Source organism: Nelumbo lutea, chromosome 1 (assembly GCF_056320005.1).
Source record: "Nelumbo lutea isolate HS-2025 chromosome 1, American lotus-T2T, whole genome shotgun sequence".
Classification (NCBI taxonomy): domain Eukaryota; kingdom Viridiplantae; phylum Streptophyta; class Magnoliopsida; order Proteales; family Nelumbonaceae; genus Nelumbo; species Nelumbo lutea.
The window spans coordinates 174,509,628-174,529,347 of NC_142684.1; the positions used below are offsets into that span (position 1 = coordinate 174,509,628).

General features: G+C 34.8%; 2 protein-coding genes across 5 annotated transcripts in view; both read left to right on the forward strand.

Moving 5' to 3' along the window:
- The first annotated feature begins 698 nt into the window (after positions 1 to 698).
- On the forward strand, positions 699 to 3,296 carry LOC148879316 (uncharacterized). Its single transcript, XM_088981784.1, has 5 exons — positions 699 to 897; positions 1,040 to 1,120; positions 2,481 to 2,667; positions 2,796 to 2,891; positions 3,002 to 3,296. The coding sequence occupies exons 1-5, from the start codon at positions 718 to 720 to the stop codon at positions 3,151 to 3,153; spliced, it is 696 nt and encodes a 231-aa protein (XP_088837910.1). The 5' UTR covers positions 699 to 717; the 3' UTR covers positions 3,154 to 3,296.
- A 4,956-nt stretch (positions 3,297 to 8,252) lies between these two features.
- The window catches only part of SCY2 (SecY protein transport family protein), a 35,362-nt gene continuing 23,894 nt past the window's right edge, over positions 8,253 to 19,720 (forward strand). For 3 of the 4 annotated variants that reach the window (XR_016104177.1, XR_016104178.1, XM_088960828.1), the window contains exons 1-6: positions 8,253 to 8,411; positions 10,821 to 11,345; positions 11,779 to 11,867; positions 14,111 to 14,190; positions 14,313 to 14,402; positions 18,996 to 19,087. Coding sequence is in view for 2 of the 4 variants with exons in the window: in XM_088960828.1 (XP_088816954.1) it covers positions 8,339 to 8,411; positions 10,821 to 11,345; positions 11,779 to 11,867; positions 14,111 to 14,190; positions 14,313 to 14,402; positions 18,996 to 19,087 (949 nt within the window). In the remaining 2 variants the exon portion in view is untranslated. The remainder of the gene's footprint in view (positions 8,412 to 10,820; positions 11,346 to 11,778; positions 11,868 to 14,110; positions 14,191 to 14,312; positions 14,403 to 18,995; positions 19,088 to 19,720) is intronic. The other variant, XM_088960827.1, reaches the window with a different exon arrangement.

A 19,720-nucleotide genomic window follows, 5' to 3' on the forward strand; every position in this document is an offset into this window, starting at 1 on the left:
TTTCTAATGTTATATTTTCATCATATTAAATAAAAATAATTGTTAAAATAAAAGCTATTTTTTTATGATAGAAATGGAACATAAAATTTAATAATAATAATAATAATAATAATTGTTATTTGCTACAAACATTTAAGTTTATTTTTAATCATATTGTTACTTTTGTTAATTTTTAATTTCTATCTTAATTATGATATATCTAAAATTGAATTAATTAATATGAAGAAAAAATTTTCATGCAATACATGTATTTAATTACTAGTATATATATAATAGAATAAAATGATAAAACAAAATTTGTGTAGCCGGCCTCATATAATTGCCCATGGGACAAGGGAAGGCTTAGTAGATGATGAATTGATGATAATGAATAATACAAAACATGTTTTTCTGTTCATTCATAGCATTAATTGAGTGACTTGCATATAATGCACGTACCCACTCATTCTCAAAAAATATAGTGCATGTATAATTGGTCTCGACCCGAAGAAAGGAGGAAGGGTAATTTAGTCAGTTTGCTCAGACACGGAAAAAACGAGGAGAATCCAAACGTACAAGGACTGGCACGTAAATATTGTGCTGAATCAAGGTCAAACTTAAAGCTAATCCCTGTTCCTTTCCTGTACTCACTCCTCAGTGTCTCCGTTTCCCCACGTTACTATAATTGGCTACGTTGCAGGTCAGAGCTTGGAGCTCAACAGCCTCTCTCTAGCTCGTATGGTCGCATATTGCTTGAACGAGGAAAGAAGAAGAAAGAGCCCTCTCTCTCTCTCTCTCTCTCTCTCTCTCAATACGAATACTCAAATGACGTTTCTGGCGGAATCCGGCGACGTTTGTGTGCAGGAGGCGATGGCGTGGCTACCCGCCCACGTTCTTGACTCTGCTTGCGAACCGAAGGTCTCTCGTCCAGAATCCAAACCCACTACTATTTATATATTTGTTATTATTATTGAATCTTCTTCATCTGTGATATGTTACATGAAATTCATTCCACTGAATCCGTTTTTGTTGTTTGGGATTTCAATTTTCATTTCCTCAGGAACTTTTGGGCCGTCAATACCACCACCATCATTATCATCGTCGTCGTCTCAACAACACTTACGCAAGCCCTCTTCCTCGGGTACTCTTTTCTTCACTTTCATGTACTTACTTTCCACTGGGGGAGAGAGAGAGGTTCTCTCCGTTGGGAGAAGATAACCTGGGGGCGTTGTTTTTTGAGAGAGAGAGGTTCTCTCCGTTGGGAGAAGATCACCTGGGGGCGTTGTTTTTTGAGAGAGAGAGGTTCTCTCCGTTGGGAGAAGATCACCTGGGGGCGTTGTTTTTTGAGAGAGAGAGGTTCTCTCCGTTGTTTTTTGATAAATAACTTATCAAAATACGAACAAAACCTAAAGCCGCTCTCTACTCAGGATAAGCTAGAATTAGAATGTAGATAATAGAGATTTTCCCCAGTTTTTTCCGCTATTATTTTCTCTCCATTTAGGGGGGATTCAAATTGTATACTGTTCTACTGGGCCAATTATGATACACCACCTCAGATCCTTTGATGTGGGATCCACCAATCATGATGACTTGGCGCATCATAACAGGCATAAGCATCCTCCGGTTGGTTTCCTCCTGATTTAATTGTACACCAAAATCCGTCTATATATATATATATATATATATATATACGTCTTCCGGTTTTTTCCCATTCATTTCAACTTTGAAGGCTAATAAGCTTTAGGGTTATTTTGTTTTAGTTATTAGACAAGTTAACTAGAAATAGAAATTGCTATAAACTCAGTCAAAAGAATCTTCTTCAAATGACACGACCAGCTTAACTGTTAATAGCATAAACGCGCGCCAGCAAAGAGTAACGGATTTGTTTTCATTGAATGCCAATCTGGCAATCTTACCTCTCCTTTTGTACTAATTAGAAAATGAAAGACATGAATTATCCAGCTATAAATATATTTATGATTGTGATTATGATTAGAGCCTAGAGGGATAACATTTGGTATACCACTTTGTAACTATTACTGCTCACCTTAAAAGTCTTAGGGCCCATTTGGTTTGCAGTTCCAATTGTAATAATCCATTCCTAGCCTCCTGCCTGTGGTTCAAATAGCTCGGGATCTGATTCCGATTCGATCCGAACCCTATTCCCATGAATCGATGGAAGAGACCCATATATACATTCCATCCCACTAATTCAAATTGCATGGATCAAGCATCTGGCGTGATAGAACTACATTTTAATAAAAACTTTAAGATTTAAATCTAAATTTGTACTCAAATTTACAGAAAATTATATATAAAATTAATTTTATCACACACATACAGCATGAATGATTCTACTTTTTCATTATTGAAAATTTTCAAACACGGAGCTTTGGAAAAAGCATGCAGTAACTACCCAGGAAAAATATGGGTAATTAATCACTCAATTAAGTACTGATGGAGGTTTTTCATGTGATGATCGATCGACATTTGTTCATCAGAATCACAGCTCAAAATCGGAGTCAAAACGGCAACCAAGACCAAGACCACCGAGATATCCAATAAACGGTGCATCTGGAGGACCCGGAATGCAGGCCATCTTTCTAGACTCTAGGCAAAGGTCATGCGGCACTGGGGTTTTCCTCCCTCCTTGGGCTGGTACCAACTTCCAACCAACCAAGAAGCCAGGTACGTAACTTCCGAGTTCCGACCAAACAAGAGCCTAACCACGGTACCTGAGCTGATCGGAAACATACAAGTTCTTAGCTCTGAATTAAATTTGATTTGTAATTTAATTTATCAATTATGCCCCGCAGCTTGTTCGCCTGTTCTTCTCCCATCTCGCGTTGTGCAAGCTCTTAACCTCAATGTGCATGCATTAGCCTGTTCCCAAATCACACCCCAACGACGAGGTTAGTACTGTTTTCTTAATTTCTTGGGTTCTTCTCTCTCTCTCTCTCTCTCTCTCTCTCTTTCACACTTTTGGATGAATTTTCTCGTTGACGATCAGAATTGTTTGCAGATGTAAACAGTACCTTAGTCTTAGACAATGGCCGGAGTCGTCGCAATTCAGTTTGCAATAAAAACTGCAACGGTTCATCTCAGTGCTGTGTCTTCGCCCAATCTCGCAGCTCTTCGCCGGAGATATTTCTTCCAAAGGAATGGACTTACTAGACTTTGGAAAAAAAAAAGATAAAAAATAAAGAAGATGAAGAAATGCTCCTTCTCTTCTTACTTCACTATTGATATTGATAATGTAATGTAAACATGTTAATTACCATTGATTCAATAATAATAGTAAATGATGCCCTTACTATACCCGACGTGATTGGTAATTTGGTACGGTTCGATTTGGATCCATATATAAAGTGGTATTTAGGTACCTGTGGATTAATTTGCATGTCGAATTGGTTGCGTGTACAGGTTCCTGACTAGCTCGGCTCCGTTCAGTTTCAACCGAGTTTGGAACAAAGCTCAAGCCCAATTTATAGGCTTATTTGTTAATCAAGTCGAGCTTGAATTTAATAAAACTCGGTTCATGAGGTTTGCTATATAGCTCGAATAGCTACATAATAATAATAATAATAATAATAATAATAATAATAATAATAATAATAATAATAATGGTGATGATGATAATAATAATGATATAATTATAAAAAATAATATATCTAATAAAAATATTATAGATATAATATTTTTATTTTATATATAATAATAACTAATTATTATAATTCTTATTTTTTAAATATCAAATAAAAAAATATATATATATATATATATTATTTTTATAAAACATTTTTCTTAAGTTGAGCTCAAGCTTACGATCTTTTGGCTTGAGCTAAGCTCGAGCTCAAGGTTCTAGTTCGAATTGAGCTTGAGCCTCATACTACATTGGCAAGCTGGGCTTGAATAGCTAACTATTCAGCTTGGCTCGCCTCAAGTCCACCCCTAGTTGCATGTGTAGGTGCATCATTCCCATTCGACAAGATTTGTTATATGAATTATTAATAATACTATAACTAACGGTAATTAGTAATGCTAATTAGTGAAATTATTATTAAATTATCGTAATTGTTATAATTATTGGTTAAGTACTTTAACCAATATTTATAATTATTGCAATTGTTATAATTATTACTATTCAGGAAAACATGTCAAGTTAGTTCCCGAACTTTAAAATGTGTCACCCTAAACTTTCAAATTGTGTGTTTAATTAATAGGTCCTTACCATTAGTTGTTCCTTAGTTAACATTGTCACGTGACATAAGGTGCGTATCAAATAAATTTAAAATGGAAAAATTACCTAGAGATGTAAAACAGGCCATGCTAGACTAGCATGGCATGACCCATGAGCCGTCCCGGATCGTGCCTCCCTCCCTTGGGATATTTTTGGGGTTTGGCTCGGCACGGCCCATGGCCAAAGCCCGCATAGATCTATGTCGTGCTGTGTTAGGTTGGTCTGTGGATCGGACCAAAGCTATTTATTTTAAAAAAAATTGAGAAAAAACTTAAAATTTTAATTTTGTATGAAATTTGATGTATACGATAATTAAATAAAATAGTATAATAAAATTGAAAAAAAATTGTTTGTTTTATTAATATATTATATACTATATATTATTATATAATTGTAATTTATATAATATAACACATATATAAATAATATAAATATATGGGTCGTGCACGATAATGCAGGTCATGCAAGTCATGTCGACCCAGCCCAGCCCATACAATTATGCTGTGCTACGGCATGGCCCATAGACCATCGGGCCAGGTTGGCTCAAAATCATGCTAGGCCACCAGTGGCACAACCTAATTTGCACCTCTAAAATTACCTTTTATGATATTTTTTTACCATTTTACCCATTTTCGTCTAAGTGTTAAAAAAAGGGGAAGAAGGGTTTTGAAATCTGATAGGTGATTGTCCAATTATAGTTGATCGTTGAATAGGGGAGCAGGAGCTTGAACAGTTGATTAGTGTTTGGTTTCATAACCCTTTTCCCCTTTCCTTCTTCTAACACTCAAACGAAATAGGTAAAATGGTCAAAAAAACATCATAAAGGGGTAATTTTGTTATTTTGAAGTTTTTTAATGACACCTAATGTCAATTGACGTTGTTGAGTACTGGTAGGGACTTATTAGACACAATTTGAAAGTTAAGGATACTATTAGAGATATGTTTTGAAGTTTGGAGACTGACTTGACACAACCTCCAAAGTTGAGGGTACTGTTCAAGAATTTTCCCTATCAATAATTATACTGAAATTATTGGTTAATACTATCAGCGAAATTATAATACTAGCCTTTGAAATAATTGTTATTTATCTATGGGAAAAAAAGTACCATAACTCCTCTTATGTCCCTTAGTTAGAACTGCAAGTTTAGAACAGTAAACAAACAAATCCTAGTACATCCAGAATTCAAGTAAGTCTACATATACCACATTGGCTCTCAAATTTTAACTCAATTCCTAAACAACTCTAAACAACTTGTAAAAATTATGGTTTTCAACCAACTTTGCTTACCAAGCAATTATATGAAGAAATTTTTACTTACAATATCGATGGAAAGATCAGAAAACTCAAAATCACGTTTATATTTTTTCTTTTTTGTTGGAGGTCCACCGCTGTCTAGCATAAGATTTTATCATTGCACCAAACATGCAATGGCCCCTCCCTTCCTTTCTTCAATCTATAATATTATTTCTTGTTCCTTCTCCAAATAAAAGTTTTTTCAGTTAACACTTAGCAATCAAGAAAAAAATAATGTGCACTGCAGATTTTTTTTAAATCTGTAACCGCTAAGCTCCTTTAAGATACATGCCCAAAAGAATATCAACATCTCGATCTCCTCCTTTCAATGACTTACCAAGAGAATGAAAAATCACCCATCCTTTTACTATCATATCTTTCTAGTGGTATCACAGGGTGAGCAAATGGATATATTCTACCTAGAATTGAATGGAGCCAACCTTGAACCAGTCTTGAACTGGTGCTACCCAATCTGCTACCATATAGAGTATGGTTCCAAATTCTTGGAACCGACCCCCACCCAAGTTGATTTCAGGGTCTAGGGGTTTATCCAACTCAAATCGGTCTTGGTGAAATTAAACTTGTCTTGAAATAAATAAAAAAAAAAAAGAAAAAACTTTGAAAATGTGAAGATTCAAACCTAAACACTCATAGTTACAAATCCACTTCACCCTTGAGTCACTTAAGTGATCTAGCCATTTTTCTTTAATTTAATATTTGAATGTGTATAATAAGTATCACAAAATGTAATATTTACAAACAATAAATTATAATATTGATGAGTTTTGACATGTATATTAACATACTACTACTACTACTAGCCAAACTTTAGCATGTCTTGGCTCAACTTGACTAAAATACTATCAAGTTCGAGTTCAAACTTGAGGTTGACTTGAACTATATTTTCCGATTTGAGCTCGGTTTCATTAAATATTGGATGAGCTCGAGTTCAGCTCAAAAGTTCAAAAATGAATATATTTTATATTATATATATGATATATATTTTATAATTTATAGTATATTCTATATAGGTGTGTATGTATGTAAGGTTTGACTATGATGCCGGAAAGACATGATACCATAAAAACTTACAACCAGCCAACCTGCATCATAAAAATAATAACCAATAAGGTGGGTTTTCATCAAATTCACAGGAGATTGTGATTGGTCAAAGCTTTTCTTGTATCATGTCTTTTCGACATCATAGATTTCCCCATGTATGTAAATATGTATGAATGTATGTATGTATGTACATATGTATGTTGTATGTATTCATGCATGTACATACACATATATGTGTTAATCAAGTCAAGCTCATGACCTTTTGAGCCAAACTTTTTATTAGTTGAGCTCAAATAACTAATCTAGCTTACACCAAGGTTCGAACTCAATTAGAACTCAATTTGATTACAGCTTTAGTTTTAGGTTCTGCCATGGAATCGAACCAAAACAATCCATGCTCATCCCTAACCACAATTAGTGCCTATTTGATTTCACTTCAAACAAGTATTTTTTTATAAGTACTTAATAAAAGTGTTGGGACCACACATTAAGTGGAAAATAAGTACTTGTGGATATTTGGTAAAAAAGTACAAAAAAATACTTATTTGATAAAAAATTACTTATAAAAAACGCCACTTGAGAGTTGCCTTTTTTATAAGTACTTGTTAATAAGTGGACTTGTGAAAATTTTGGGACTAAAAAGACCATGTTTATTTTTTTAAATACCCAGAATACCCCCATCTTTCCTTAAACCCCATTCTTCCTCACTCGAATAGGGTTGAGCATACCAGCGGCAGCACCTTCCTTGGGAGCCATCGATGACCGTCGAACGAGCTACAAACTTGCTGGCGACTAGGTCAGTTTCACGTTTGCACTTGTTGTCTACATACGTTCTTGAATATCTTGGGTTTTTTTTTGAGATTTTAAATGCATGAAACCCTCTTTACCAGGTTTGGTTTTTTGGGGCGATTTCAGGCAATCTCGTTGTGCTTTCGTCAGCAACACTTAGGTCAGCCATCCTCCTCCCTCGTCTTTGTTTTAAAATTATTTTTAGTGCAATATTCTGATTAAAACCGATGTATGAGTGAAGGCTGAAATTGTTATTTGTGTTAATATAAGCACTTATGGGAAAAGTAGCTTACCAAACATCCCCACCCCAATAAGTGCTTAAAAAAATAATAAGTAATTGGGCAAGTGGGTCACCAAACAATCTTAAGTGGTTGTTAAAATAAGTACTTCTAAAAAGTACTTGTACAACAAGTACTTCTTTTAACAACCACTTAATCATCAAATAGGGCCTTAACGCCATAGAGATTGAATAGGTTTGACAATAGACTTGATTGTGGAAGATATGTTTGGTTTGGGAGAAAGTAAGAAAAAAAAAACAAAAAGAAAATTAGACAAAAAAATAAGAAAGGAACAAACACTTAAGGGAAAATTGTTAAGGCATTTCAGAATATTTCTTTAGAACTTTCCCTCCACTTTTATTTATCTCTTGTTTTTTATTTCTCTTGTTCTCTTATCTTGCTTTTTGTCGGAAAAAGGGAGGGGCACTTTAATAATTATCTTTACGGTCAAATCCGTTAATGGAAAAAGGGTAAAACGCTGAAATCTGAAATTTCAGGGGACTTTGTCTTAAAATAAAGTTCAGTGGGAGGGGGTAAAGTATCCCTATCACAAGTACCAGGGTGGTGGCCTGTAATTTACCTTTTTATTTCTTTTCTCTTCTCGATAGGCAGCCTGAGCAGTTGGATTGAACATTAGCCTGGCAGTTCTCGGCTACAAAACTCAAGGAGAGACTCTCCCTCGCCTTCTTTGTCATTATGGAGGCAATCTCTTTGAGCTCGCATCATTTCAATGCTCATCTATTTAGAAGAAAGTCGTTCATGGTTCGATGTGAGTGTTTCCTTTCTATTCTTGTTCTTCCTCTTATGAAAATTGGTTACTTTGAACTCATTTGCTCTAGTTCGTAGTTTCGTTTAGCTTTTAAACTAAACCCTATTGTGGCATCTCTGTCTTCCCACTTGCATTTCAGTGGTGCTATGCTTGTTCGAATAGGTCTTTAATGATTCAATAGCATTTTAACCGACTCACACTCATTAGCAGGATATTTTTAAGGGTTCATTTTTATTGTTGTTCTGGTGTACGGTAGCGGACATGTCCTGTCTTTGATTATGATAGACTTGACTGAATTGCGCAAGAACAATTTCAGCATCCTGCCTTTTCTAGTTATTTATGATGATTCTTCTTACTTAACAAGGTTTATCTATTTTATGGTAATTTTGCAAGTTTTATTAGTTTTTTGTTGTTTTTCTTCTCTTGTAAGTAAGAAGAATTATGTGCTACGTTAACAAGGTTTATTGGGTCACTCCGAAGTACGACATTATTCTTGCTACGTTACTTTATCAGTTGATCTTATAATTCCTACTTGCCTGAGTTAAGAGTTATCCGAATTTTAGTGTGAACTTACAAATCTTGTTTGTTTCATGTTATTATGTGCAAAGTTCTGAATTATTGGGTTCAACAGCCAGCCTTCTGCCAAAGTTTAGACAAACTCCTAGTCATGGTTGAAGAATCGATGGCAAAACTCAAAAGGACCTGTTTTGGTGTTTTAGAAATATTATGCTTTTCTGCACAGAATATTTTAATGCCTTCTTTTTATTTTGGATATTTTCCTATACCTTTTCCCCTAAATCCTAATACGTAGAATAAAGGAATATTGTCTTTTCTTTTCCTTTATTTTCTAAATGATGAGTTGGTGGGGATAGGGAAGTAGGATGACTGGTTAAAATGAGGTCAATTTACTCATATTGTTTCCACTTGAATATTATTTAGTTGAGGAAATAAAAAGGACCAAAAATATTGTAGCTTTGTTTAAAGGTATCCTCAACTAGATGAAGAGCAAAAGAAACATAGAGGCTAAAAGAAATAGCATGGATTAATGCTGAGTTGACTACTTTGATCTTTCTCACACAATGGAAACTCTCGGTTTCCCATGTATACAAGTGCAAGTTATGCCAAACTCTTCGGAACAATGTAGTTAATGGTTTAAAAGGCAGAGATTTGAGGCAAGGCTCTAGAATATCTCAAAGCCTCATGGGATCTCATTCTTTCAAGAAAATGAGAAAAAGGTGAGAGAGTATACAGAAAAGACTATATATATGTGTATATATATATATATATATATATATATATATATATTTATATAAGAAGGAATTAATCATCATAAAAAATGAGGAGTATAAAGTACCAAGAACCTTAAAAAAGATAAAAAAATAATTGCATTCATATAAATCCTTCAAGACTATTTGTATAACTTAAAAGCAATACTTCAAATGAGTTCTAAAACTCCTAATTATTTAAATGAATCACAAATATACAAGGAAAACTCAGAATTGGTTATTAATTTAGTCTTATGATACTTTGCTTCAATGAATGTATGAAATGCAAGTTTTTTAGTAAGGGAAAATCTATGATAACGGAAAGACATGGTACCAGAAGAGCTTTGACCAATCAAAGCCCACCCGTGTATTTTGATAAAAACCATCTGATTGGTTAACATGTTTATGATGCCGGTTGATTGGTCACAAGTTTTTTGGATATGATGTCTTTCTAGTAACATAGTTGGACCCTTTTAATAAATATATGACATACATGTTCTTGACATAAGGCATCTCAAGGTGTGAGGCATATTCCTTATACCTTTTAGGTATGAGCCTCAGGGCACAAGCCTCACATGCCTTCTAAAGTACCGATATACTTTACATGTCAAAGAGGAAGATGTGCAATAATGCAAAGTATGGAGTATGGACAAGCAGCCCTTCAAGATACACCTAAACACACACACATACACCCAAATGCTGCCAGTATACAAAAAATCCTCGTAGTCCCCAACTTAGCTAGATCACCCACCACTGTATTCATCTGTCCAGAAATCCATCTAATATGAACCTGTGTTCCTTTCAATCTCAATGAGAAGATGTGCCACATGTCCGTAGTATTACATTGATCAACTCAATCCTTTACAAAAAAAGTCTTCTATTTATTTATTTATTTATTTTTTGTGGTTGTCATGCGTTAACCGTTAATATGTTGTAGTCATTCATGGTTAAATGCTTCATATCATTGTAGATTGTGTGTACGGTTTCCCGTTGCCTTTGCATTTTATAACCATCAATATAAAGGACCATTTGGCTTATCATCTTTAATAGCCCTAGTCCATATGCTTAGATAAAACATCAACTTAGTTGTTATAATTTATAATCCTTTTTGGGTTTCATTTGTAACTTTGCCCCTGATGTACAGGTGGAATGGTTGAACACAATCTCCATCGGTATCATCCATCATTTGCTGGGACCTACCCTTCCATAGTGACCAAGTCATCATGTTCTCTCAGAAGGCATGCCATGTTGTTGAATGGCCACCTAGCATCAAATTTGAATAGAAAAATTTCAGTATATTGTTCAAAGAATCTCCGAAATAATTCCTTGAATGTTAAAGCAAGATCAATGGAGTCTTTACATGTTGGTTCTATTTCACCAGGAGCTGATGATGGAACAGATGTGACAATTTCACATAATGATGCCAATGACCATGCGACTTTGCAAACTAAACCTAAGATGTTCAGAAACAGATTTTTGAATTTTGTTCGTCTGGGTTCTGTTGTCAATGGTGCTGCAGAATCTTTTTTTAAGAGTGAAATACGTCGAAGATTATTTGTAACAGCTGTATTAATAGTAATCAGTCGTGTTGGCTATTTTATTCCATTACCTGGCTTTGACAGACGGTTGATACCTCAGGACTACCTTAGCTTTGTTTCTGGTTCTGTTGGTAAGTCTTGGTTATGGATATTTTCTTTGGATGCCCGATTAGATCCAAATATTTGTATTCTGAATTGATAAGACGAACATTTCCTATCTATTTGTTATTCCTTATCTGTTAGCAAGGTACAAGTTCAAATTCTTTATTTCATTTAAATGGGTTGGCCAAGGGTTGTAGGATAAACAAATATCTTTTGAAATAATTAGGTTCCATTCTAAATACATTGATCAATTATGGTTGATTTTGTAAATATTGTGTATAACTTTAGAACCATGGTTAGAAAACATTGTAAAGCATATTGCATATATGTATCAAATAACATTACAGGAAAAATGTAACTTAAATTACCTTTGGTTTGTATACCATGCCTTGTTGTTGACAAATACCCTTGGTGATGAGCTTGGTGATTTTTGGTTTGTATACTCTCCCTGGTTTTTGACAGATGAGCTTGGTGATTTTTCTGCGGAGCTTAAGCTTTCACTTTTCCAGCTTGGAATCAGTCCTCAAATAGCAGCATCAATTGTTATGCAGGTTCATAACACCTTTTCCGTTTTTATGCAACTTTCTTAATTGGATGGTTCTACTATTGGTTTTTCTTTGGTTTTATTTCTCTATTATAAATAACTGCTGTCCATGGTGCTTTTCAGTGTCATAGTTCACATGGCTCAGATGATATATTTAATTACTCAGATTACTAGTTTAAAATTGGATTAAGAGTAAACCACATTTTGGTGCATGTCATGCTTGTTTTCTTTGATGTTCAAGTCAGAATGCACAGTAGACTTTCAAAACTTGTCTGACAATATGGACCCCAGATACTAGGTCTGATTGCAAACTGAAATAAAGGAGGGAGAACTAAGTAGCAGGAGATCTGCTCAAGAATAGCTATTTTTCTACAGAGTATATATAAAATCGCACACAACAAAATGCTCTTTTCCAAGCACTAAAGGAGGGAGAACTAATATGGGTTGTTTCTGTTCTATCCGTTTTCCACAGTCAGTATCTATGTTTTTCTAATAGAGAAGACAACTCCGTTGTGAGGAGGTGATTGAGCTACTTCTCATTAGAGTCATTAAGTGGATTCCGTATTTGGAGATATTTAGAGACGTATCAATGGGTTTTCTTCTTAGAGATTGGCATTTGATGTTTCACTTCTGCCCAGCTAAGCTTGTGACTGCTCTTGAACCCCCCAACCCCCAATACAAAAAAGAAGATAAGTAATTAAAAGAAAGAAGAGAAATGAAAAAAATAAAAAAAATCTATGCTCAACTTTTACAGGTGTTTATCAGGTATCCAATTGAGTAAGTTTTGAAGGGCTGTTGTTTGGTTTAATGGTGAAATCTCAGGGTAACAAGCATGAGACTTGAGAGTTTGAGTCTGAAAATAGCTACAGTGTACAAAGAAAAGTCACAAGTTAGGTCTATACTCGGTCTACTCCTTCCAAGACCCCAGATAGCTAGGACCATCATTGGGTAATCCGGTAATGACACTTCTTGCTTCAGGGATGGCAGAGAGTAGGTCTCATTGATTTATTTGGAATCTACGAGGAATGGTAATTCATCTAGGGTGCAGCTTCTTTCCTTCCAAAATTTTAGGCTGTCTTTATCATTGGGCCTTGACAGGATCATTGTTCAACAAGACTCTTGGACTGTAATTAGTCAATGGGAGATTACTTTTCCTGTTTGTGGAGATTTTATTGTCTCCTTTAGAGAGGTCAGATCCTTGGAACCCAGACTGAATCCCTCATATTGCTGGGTGCTAAGCATAGTTGTCAAGGCGACGCCTAGGCGACAAGGCGCCCGTTGAGGCTCGCCTCGCCTAATCGCCAAGCAGTTTTGTACTATGTATTGTAAAATACTTTTTTATTCTTTATTTTTTGACATTATAATTATAAAATAGGCACTATTAAACTAAAATATTAATTTTGTGTGTTTATATACTAATTCGTTTTTATTATTTTCTTATTTGTTAGGATTTAATCTATACAAACATTGCTAAATGCTGTATTGAACCCTCAAAGACTTTAAAACCTGAACCAATAAGGAAGAACTTAAAATTTTGTCTAATCAACACATTTTCTACTATTACTACTACTTTTTCTTTTGTTCTTTTCCTATAACAAAAAAAAAGGGTTCAGTCCCTATATTTTTTGAAATTTTCTTTCCTTCTTGTTTTTCTTCTCATGAATATGTTGATTTTCTATACTTTAACATGAACTCTATACTTTTCTTATGAAAATTATGAATAATTATTAAGGAAATATGGCTATGGTACCTAGGGAACTACCCTAGGATCTATGTTTTCTATATAAAAAATCCATGGCGCCTAGGCGACTAGGTGACAAGGCGCCCCCCTGACGCCCAGCCTCACCTTGTTACCTTGAAACCAATGGTGCTAAGATCTGCAAACTCAGTTGGACATAATGTTGCTGGAGATGGAATGAGGCAGACTTAATTTTATTGAGGTCTTATACTGTTGGTTTGGGTGGTTTCTATCATTCTATTTCCAGGCCTCCATTTTTCTATCATTGATTTCTTGCTGTCCAAACCTCCAATACCATTTATTGGCATTGATACTTTAATACTTATTAACATTATTTTGAGCAATTTCTTGTTATTCAAACCTCCAGTACCATTTATTGGCGTTGATATTTTACCACTTATTAACATTATTTTGAGCAATTTCTTGCTGTCCAAACTTCCAGTATCATTGTATTCCTTGAGTTCTTTGCATGTATAACACCTTTAAGCAGAAATTGTGAATCTCATATGCAGGTGCTTTGTCATGTTGTACCTTCACTAGTGAAGCTGCGGAAAGAAGGTTTAGATGGCCATGAGAAGATTAAGAGTTATATGTGTGTCTAGTTTATTCATCTCAAGCAGTGAGACGATTCCTACCATTCGTTTTCACTCTATCATGCCTTTGCTCAATATGTTGTGATGGTTCCCAACCCTTTGATTTGGTTTTCCATTTCAGATGGTGGATCTCACTTGGGTTTGCGATATTGGAAGCACTCATCCTTGCTTGTTACTCACTTCCATATTCAATCTATGCATCTAGTCACAGGTAGTTATTGTATTAACAGTTGTAAGTTCAATAATTTTCTTCTATTTAGGAAAATGTTTTCTGACTTGATTCAATTCTTGGAAATACAACTTAGTACTACTATTTTTTTTTTATCAGTAAAGAATGAGAACTTGGTTCCTTCTATTGATCAACAATTTGTGTACTGTCTAAAAACACATGAATTGCTGAGTCACTTGCATTATTCCCAGTTATCACATTGTTACATGAATTGCTGTATTGGCTTGCCATTAAATGTTTGCATCTGAATAATTGATGAGTTATTACGTCCACAATTGCCTATCTTAACAGACCCCTGATTCTAGAGTTTGAATTCCACATCCTTCTGACCTTTTCACCACAAAAGTCTTTCTTTGAGACATTTTCTTCTAATGACTCAAGGCTTTCCCATATAAAAGGATTATGGCATTCAGTTATTCCTGGAGTGTGCTTGTTTGCATGGGAAGCAGTAATAAATGGAAAAATCAATACATGTGACCAAGGTTTAGAGTATTGATACACCCGATACGCAAAAACAAGAGTATCGGGTGTTTCGATACCACAAAACATTATTTTTTTAGTTTTTTTTTACCCAAAATTGGTCAAGGGTCGGTTTTAGGCCTGCCTACCCCCTGAAAATGTCCAAAATTCCAAACTCCCTGTATTTAGATATTGGTGGCTTGCTGATACAATATGATACACCTGATACGGGGCTTAACATGCCAATACTTTAAACCTTGCATGTGACAAATTATAAAGTGAGAAGGGATCAACAAAAGTGCCTTCTAAATTCTAATATCATCCTGGATGTGCATAACATATCTACAGGAGGTTGAATCAGCCTCACATTAAGTTTTGCACTGCAAGGAGTCTTAAAAACTGTGGTACTTTTTTCTTGGACTAATTGGTTTGGTGTGGGTGGACCCAGGAGGGTTGATAGAGCTTCTTTAGCAGTGGAAGCTGGTTGGTTTGGGGGCTCAGGGAAAGCTTTGTTGGAAACTAATCATCCATGGGGTGTATGGAAAGAGAGGAATAACTAAGTCTTTGAAGGCAAGAATGCTTTCTTTTGAGGTAAAGCTTTGGATACTTTTGGATTAGGTGATGGGGTGGATGCTTTCCTTGATGAATCCTATCCCTCCTGCAGAGCTGGCCGCTGGGGGGTTTGAGCACAAAGGGGAGAGTGGTATAGGAGTTACTTTCCATGTCTGTCTTTTGGTGTGTGTGCGTGGGAAGAGGAATTATTGGATTTTTGAAAACAAATACTTGGAGGACTAAACAGTTCTGGGCAGAATTAAGGGAAAGCTTTGCTCCTGGTTGTCAGTATAGAGTACGGCAGATTTTTTGATAGAGATGTGTTATTTTCTTGTTAATTGCTTGCTAACAGAAATTTTGCTAGTCATAATGGTATGGATGTACTTGGTCTGGTTTATATATATTTTTTGTTTATAATACAATACAATACAATACCTTTTGACAAAAAATAAAAAAAGAATGCCTCTATTAGAGGTTATGTGTGGTTAGGCGCAACAAAAGTGCTAGACTTCCAAACACCTGAGGCACATGGTGCAAGGTGAGGCATATGCCTAAATGAAGTAAGGCACAGCTTTTCAAAAAATTAAGAGAAAAAGCTTGGCATATAAGAATTTTCATGTCTGGATTTTATATCAAATAAAAAGCACATAAATCTCTATAACGACATACATAAGAATCCATAACCATATTTAATGAAAATCAGTGATGATTCAATATCTATGAAATGCCATAATCCAAATACATAGAAGACATACAAATCCACTAGGCATGAAGAAGGTCAAAATTAAAGTCTAAAAGTTTCATAATAACCATATAATAAGTAAATCATAGAGGAGGAATAGGAGTGTAGCCCCTGTTTTAGGTAGGAAAAGAACAGGACTGTTGTTTCAGTGGATCCTTCAGTTGAAAAAAGGAAAATTATATATACTCGTTACAGTAAGGATCATACCAAAGTATTTCCAGCATTCAATAATTCAAGCCCTATTTTACCTAGATAAAGCCAGGATATCATAGTTGTCAAGGCACCCGCCTAGGCGACAAAAATGACAAGGCGAGTGCCTTTTATAGTATCATTTGTATTGTTGTATATTATTAATGTATGTGTTAATACATTTTATTATATATTATCTATCAATATACTTTGTTTTAATGTTTTACTATTGAAATTTAAAAGATCAAAGGGTTTTGAGGAGAGAAAAAGAAAGAAAGAGGAAAGAAAGAATAGAATAATAAAGTATTTTTTTTCCTATTGTCTCTCTAATTAAATAAAACAGAAACTCCATCCATGTTTTTTTTTTCTATTTTACTTTCCATCTTGAATATTTATCATATAAAGTTAATAACCTTCTTTAGCTGCTAATTAATATGAATTTGCTCTATTAAATACTTATTGTAGTAGTATTATTTTTGAAAATAATGAAATTAATATATGTAAAAGATTTTTATCTTTTAGATGTGAAGATTTGCCACATTTTTAGAGGAAATTTAATGTTCTTAATAAAGAGAATTGCTATTTTTTCAATTAACATACATGTTGAATGGTATATAAAACTAGGAAACTAGTCAAAAGTCAGTTTTCTTATATTATAAAATTTTTATCGCCTAGGCAATGCCTAGGCGCCTGCTTAGGTGACTAGGTGACCCAGTGTCACCCAGAATCGCCTAGATGCCTTGAAAACTATGCAGGATATGGCTGGACATGACATCGGATATGAAATTTACACTAACATTTTGAAGTATTTGACATGATATGATACCTGTGTACATGTATCTGAGTATCATAATTCAAGCCTATGAAATTCATCAACGTTTTTCTTTCTCCTAGACTCCTAGTTGCATCATTTCAAGGAGCTAGTGTTATGTTGGATAGCTTCTATTCCTAATCTTTGCAGGTTGGGGTTCGTGCCTCTTCCAAGGCTGATTGTACTCTTCTTTTTGTTCTCTTTAATAAAAGTATTTACTCATTCATCAAAAAATCTTTGCAGGTTGGGGTGTTTACAGAGGTGGAGGGCTGGATTTTTGGCCCATATATACAAGGGAGTTGATGAGGGTGGGCCTTAGCACAACGATTGGGTTGCTCCATTGTGACCTGGATGACTAGAAATTTCGGAAACAACCTCTCTGTATGTACAGGGGTAAGGTTGCGTACATCTGTCCCTCCCCAGACCCTTCATTGGCAGGAGCCTCGTGCATTGGGCTGCTCATTTTATATATATATATATATAAGGGAGTTGATCTCTTGATTTTGGTTGCAGTTCACCTTGTTTTAGGTTTATTTAGAAGTTAATAAACCATTAGAAAGGTGTAAAACACATTAGAATATAATAAAAAAGGAAATCATGCTCTTGGATTGCCTTGCACCTCAGCCCAGGCACACCTTTTAAAACACTGCCTGTTCTTTGTAAATTGTTGGGCCCTAGCAACAGAGGAGTTCAAGAGTGTACCCTTTTTTGGTATGTAGGGAAATCTGGTGGGGATTCTACATTCCTCCCCTCCATATTCCCATTCTTAGGAAGCCCCAATTTCTGAAATAGTTGGCCTGCCGTTAATGCACTTTGATGTAAGTGCTCATGAGAGGTTCAACCAGTACTGGGGGGAGTATTTCTGACAACACGAGTGCCATCATTTGGGCCTACAGTGGGCCAATTGAAGATGTGGATACAACAAAAGCTGAAGTACTGCTTACAGGTTGAAGGATAGCTAAAATGCATAATATGTGCACCTAACCATTATAGCTGTAATATTTCTGATGGGAGATGAAATGCCGTTTTTTGTATATTGGCAGCTCTTTATGACTTTACCTGTCTATTTTTTTAGAGGATGGGGTTGTTAATAATCTCTTTATATATATTCAAGTGCTTCTTATATGTACACCTTTTGCATTTATTAATATTTTTGGTAATAAAATAAAATTTATTAAAAGGAAAAAAGAAATTAAACAGGAGAGTGACCATAAGTCACTCAAGAGAGAAAAAGGAAAACAGAACATCAAAACCCATACAATCACTCCAAGCTGACCAAGCCTAAAAAAAACCAACAAAAAGACAACAAAACACAAATCTCCAAAGCCAAAACCCCTTAGGAACAAACAACCCTAGACAACAGCCCTAGCACCAAAGCCAACAAACAACCCTAGTTTTCTGCAACCCATGTGGTTTATTTACTTATGTGATGGTACAAGTAGAGAAATGCACTTTTTAATAATTAGTACTAAAATAGTCAGCTTGAACCACTTTAATGTTGGTCTGGTTTCTTATATTAGTTTATTATTCATCAAGAAGTAGATTCAGTAGCTGTGTATTGTTCCATTCAATAGTTTGTTATGTGTTGGTCTCATTAGAACAATTACTTCCTCATGGCTGGTTTGACCTAATTACCTTTTAGCTTCCATAGGATGGTTATGATAACTTTGGTTAATTGTCTAGATCTCTCCTCTTTCCGCTCCCACTTTTTTCTTTTTATTTATTAAGATTCCACTCCATTGTGTATCCATTTTTCAACCACCTTAGAGATGGTAATTTATGTCAATGCTTTATTACTCTAAAAAATTTATTTTGTTTGCAGACTCAAGCATGTGATAGTGACAACATTTTTATTGGTCTGCGGTGCAATGACCATGACGTGGATTTGTGATAAAATATCAGACTCTGGATTTGGTAACATTCTCTGATATTGGTTTATTTGCCAAATGGTGCTAATGTAATCATAAGCATCTGTTTTGTGGATGACAATGGTCATATTGCAATTTCTAGCTACTGATGCTTAATAGTCTCGGTGTAATTTTTCTGTTAATTTGATATTCTTAGACCTTCCTCACTTTTGTTCCTAGAAATATCTTTAATTTTCCCCAAGAGCTTTATCTTTTTACTTGAATACAAGTATCTTGTGTGTGAGAAAATTATTCAGTTGAGAATCTTGAGATCAAGGTAAAAATTGATACAAATCAGTAAATCCATATTTTTTTATCATAATAGAAATTCATTAAAAATCAAGAATGCACAAAATGTATATGAAGGAAAACAAAATAAAACAGAAGAAAGAAAAAAAAAAGAGGTGAGATTATATGAACTTTGCTTCTATTGATCCTGTGATAAATCAATAGCTGATAGGTTAGCCAGGAAGGTTTCTTGTGACCAATGGAAACTTCTTTACAACATAGGGGCTGGGATTTCATATTTTGGTCTATGCTTTCTTCTTTTCTCTTGGAGGGGCCTTCTTTTATATGCCAGCTTATTGGTATGAGTCCTGTTCTTTTCTTAAGCTTATTTAATAAAGCTTCTTTTGATACC

What these genes read in the sequence shown, in the direction of transcription:
- LOC148879316 (XM_088981784.1), top strand. Translation starts at nt 718, where the DNA reads ATGGTCGCATATTGCTTGAACGAGGAAAGAAGAAGAAAGAGCCCTCTC. An exon ending in ACGCAAGCCCTCTTCCTCGG is followed by an intron (nt 1,121 to 2,480) that starts GTACTCTTTTCT and finishes TTTGTTCATCAG; the next exon opens with AATCACAGCTCAAAATCGGA. An exon ending in CCAACCAACCAAGAAGCCAG is followed by an intron (nt 2,668 to 2,795) that starts GTACGTAACTTC and finishes TATGCCCCGCAG; the next exon opens with CTTGTTCGCCTGTTCTTCTC.